Source organism: Musca autumnalis, unplaced genomic scaffold (assembly GCF_047663935.1).
Source record: "Musca autumnalis isolate F117 unplaced genomic scaffold, ASM4766393v1 scaffold_1, whole genome shotgun sequence".
Lineage (NCBI taxonomy): Eukaryota > Metazoa > Arthropoda > Insecta > Diptera > Muscidae > Musca > Musca autumnalis.
This window is the reverse complement of record NW_027411644.1, coordinates 65,606,097-65,608,309: the sequence shown is the minus strand read 5'-3', so window position 1 is coordinate 65,608,309 and position 2,213 is coordinate 65,606,097. Positions and strand designations below refer to the sequence as shown.

General features: G+C 29.9%; 1 protein-coding gene across 2 annotated transcripts in view; it reads right to left on the bottom strand.

The window, feature by feature from the left end:
- Positions 1-370: 370 nt before the first annotated feature.
- Usp8 (Ubiquitin specific protease 8) overlaps positions 371-2,213 on the bottom strand; it is an 86,339-nt gene continuing 84,496 nt past the window's right edge. For both annotated transcript variants that reach the window (XM_073979629.1, XM_073979636.1), the window contains one exon: positions 371-1,566. In XM_073979629.1, coding sequence (XP_073835730.1) covers positions 1,212-1,566 — 355 coding nt within the window. In that variant the 3' untranslated portion in view covers positions 371-1,211. The remainder of the gene's footprint in view (positions 1,567-2,213) is intronic.

Genomic DNA, 2,213 nt, shown 5'->3' with positions numbered 1-2,213 from the left:
TTTTTGGAGCGGACATTAGACCACAAAACGTGGATTTTTTAAAGAATATTTTTGGAGCGGACATTAGATTACAAAATTTGGATTTTTTAAAGAATATTTTTGGAGCGGACATTAGACCACAAAACATGGATTTTTTAAAGAATATTTTTGGAGCGGACATTAGACCACAAAACGTGGATTTTTTAATGAATACTTTTGGAGCGGATATTAGACCACAAAACGTGGATTTTTTAATGAATACTTTTGGAGCGGATATTAGACCACAAAACGTGGATTTTTTAAAGACTATTTTTGGAGCGAGCATTAGAGCACAAAACTTGGATTTTTTTAAAATATTTAAACCCCTGGAAAATAAAACCAAAATCCATTGTTTCCTTTTTTAAATATTTGTAATTTATTTTTAAATTTTTCTCGTTTTTGTATTTTTTTATACAGTTCCATATATATAAATAAAATATTAAAATAGTATCATTTTCTGTATCATTTTTTGTTTATTTTTTTATTTTTACAAGTAAAAATGTAAAATGTTTTTCTTGAAAAAATATATGATAATGATACTAATAGGCGTTTTGAAGATAACATAAATATATTATATATTCACATTTATATCAGCTCTCTTTTGGATGAAATACTAAAATAATAAATTTTCTTCTTTTGTTTATAAATAATAGTAAGTCTTAATTGGTATATAAATATTTTTTTTTTGAATTTATAAATTTTTAAATAATGAAATAGGAATATAAAAATTTAAATTTTATATAAATTTAACAAAGAAAAGGAAAATAAAGAGTTTTATAAACCCATATAAATTTAAATATTTTTTGGAACTTACAAAAAATAACATAAATTATAAAAATATGGAATATTATTTTTTTGATTTTTTATTTTGATGAAATCACTGAAAAAACTCAACAACAAATTAACAAATCATAACCTATAAAAGGGTATGGGTTTCAAAAAATGATAACCTATAAAATCATTTCGGTAGTTTTTAATTTTTTTTCATATATAAGGCAATTTTTTCTCTAATCGTGGACTAGATATATATAGAATAGAGCGAGAGTAAAGTGTTAATATATGATACATACATACAATGTGTTTGTTATCTGTCTGGGTGTGTGTTTCTTGACTTTTTATAAAGAAATTTTTAATCCATAACCTATAAAATATAAATTAAACAAAAACAAAAATACATTGAAACAAATTAACATTTATAGCCTAGAGGAATTACTTTCCGTTATATATTGTGACGGTGCCAGACGTGTATAAAATAAAATATAAGCAGCACTGGAGACCACTGTCGATGCATCCTGTGGCGTTACCATTTGATCATCAAATTTAAACCATTTACCATAGGTGCCACTCTTACAGAACGCTGTATAGTGACCACTTTCCATGGAGCCATAATGATTTGAGACCGCATACAATTCATAGGATTTCGTTGTGTTACGACGTGACTCCGATATCGTTATGTACGGTGACATATTTAGATTTTCCAGGGGAAAACGTAAATAATTTTGCTTCTTCTTATATGTAGGACTTAGTGAATCGGTATCGGCATAGAATCTGAAATTGAAAGACAAGAGAAACACAAATAAATTATGAAAATTAAGAGCCTTTCGTTGAAGAGGGTGTTGAGGTCGCCAAGGATGAATCAGCCATGGAATGTTGAGTCGAATCAACAACACTCCTGGTGTGACCTTTAGGGGCTGTTGATGCTTCAGAGGAAAGGGTGTTGCTAAAAACCCTTTCCAGAGGAAAGGCTGCTTCTATATACCCTTTTTAGAGGAAAGGGTGCTTCTATAAACCCTTTTCAGAGGAAAGGGTGCTTCTATAAACCCTTTCCTGAGAAAAGGGTGCTTCTATAAACCCTTTCCTGAGAAAAGGATGCTTCTATAAACACTTTTCTGAGAAAAGGGTGCTTCTAAAAACCCTTTCCCGAGGAAAGGGTGCTTCTATAAACACTTTTCTGAGGAAAGAGTGCTTCTATAAACACTTTTCTGAGGAAAGAGTGCTTCTATAAACACTTTTCTGAGGAAAGAGTGCTTCTATAAACTCTTTCGGAACAAATTGAATACTCTACCAGCTGACGAAAAAAAACTGAAAATTTTTTTTAAATTGTAAGTTTTTTCTAAGTATCCGGCCTTCGGCCGGGGATTTAAGACTTTCTCCTATGGACAGGAGCCAATTTAGGGCACGAAAACAACATTTTT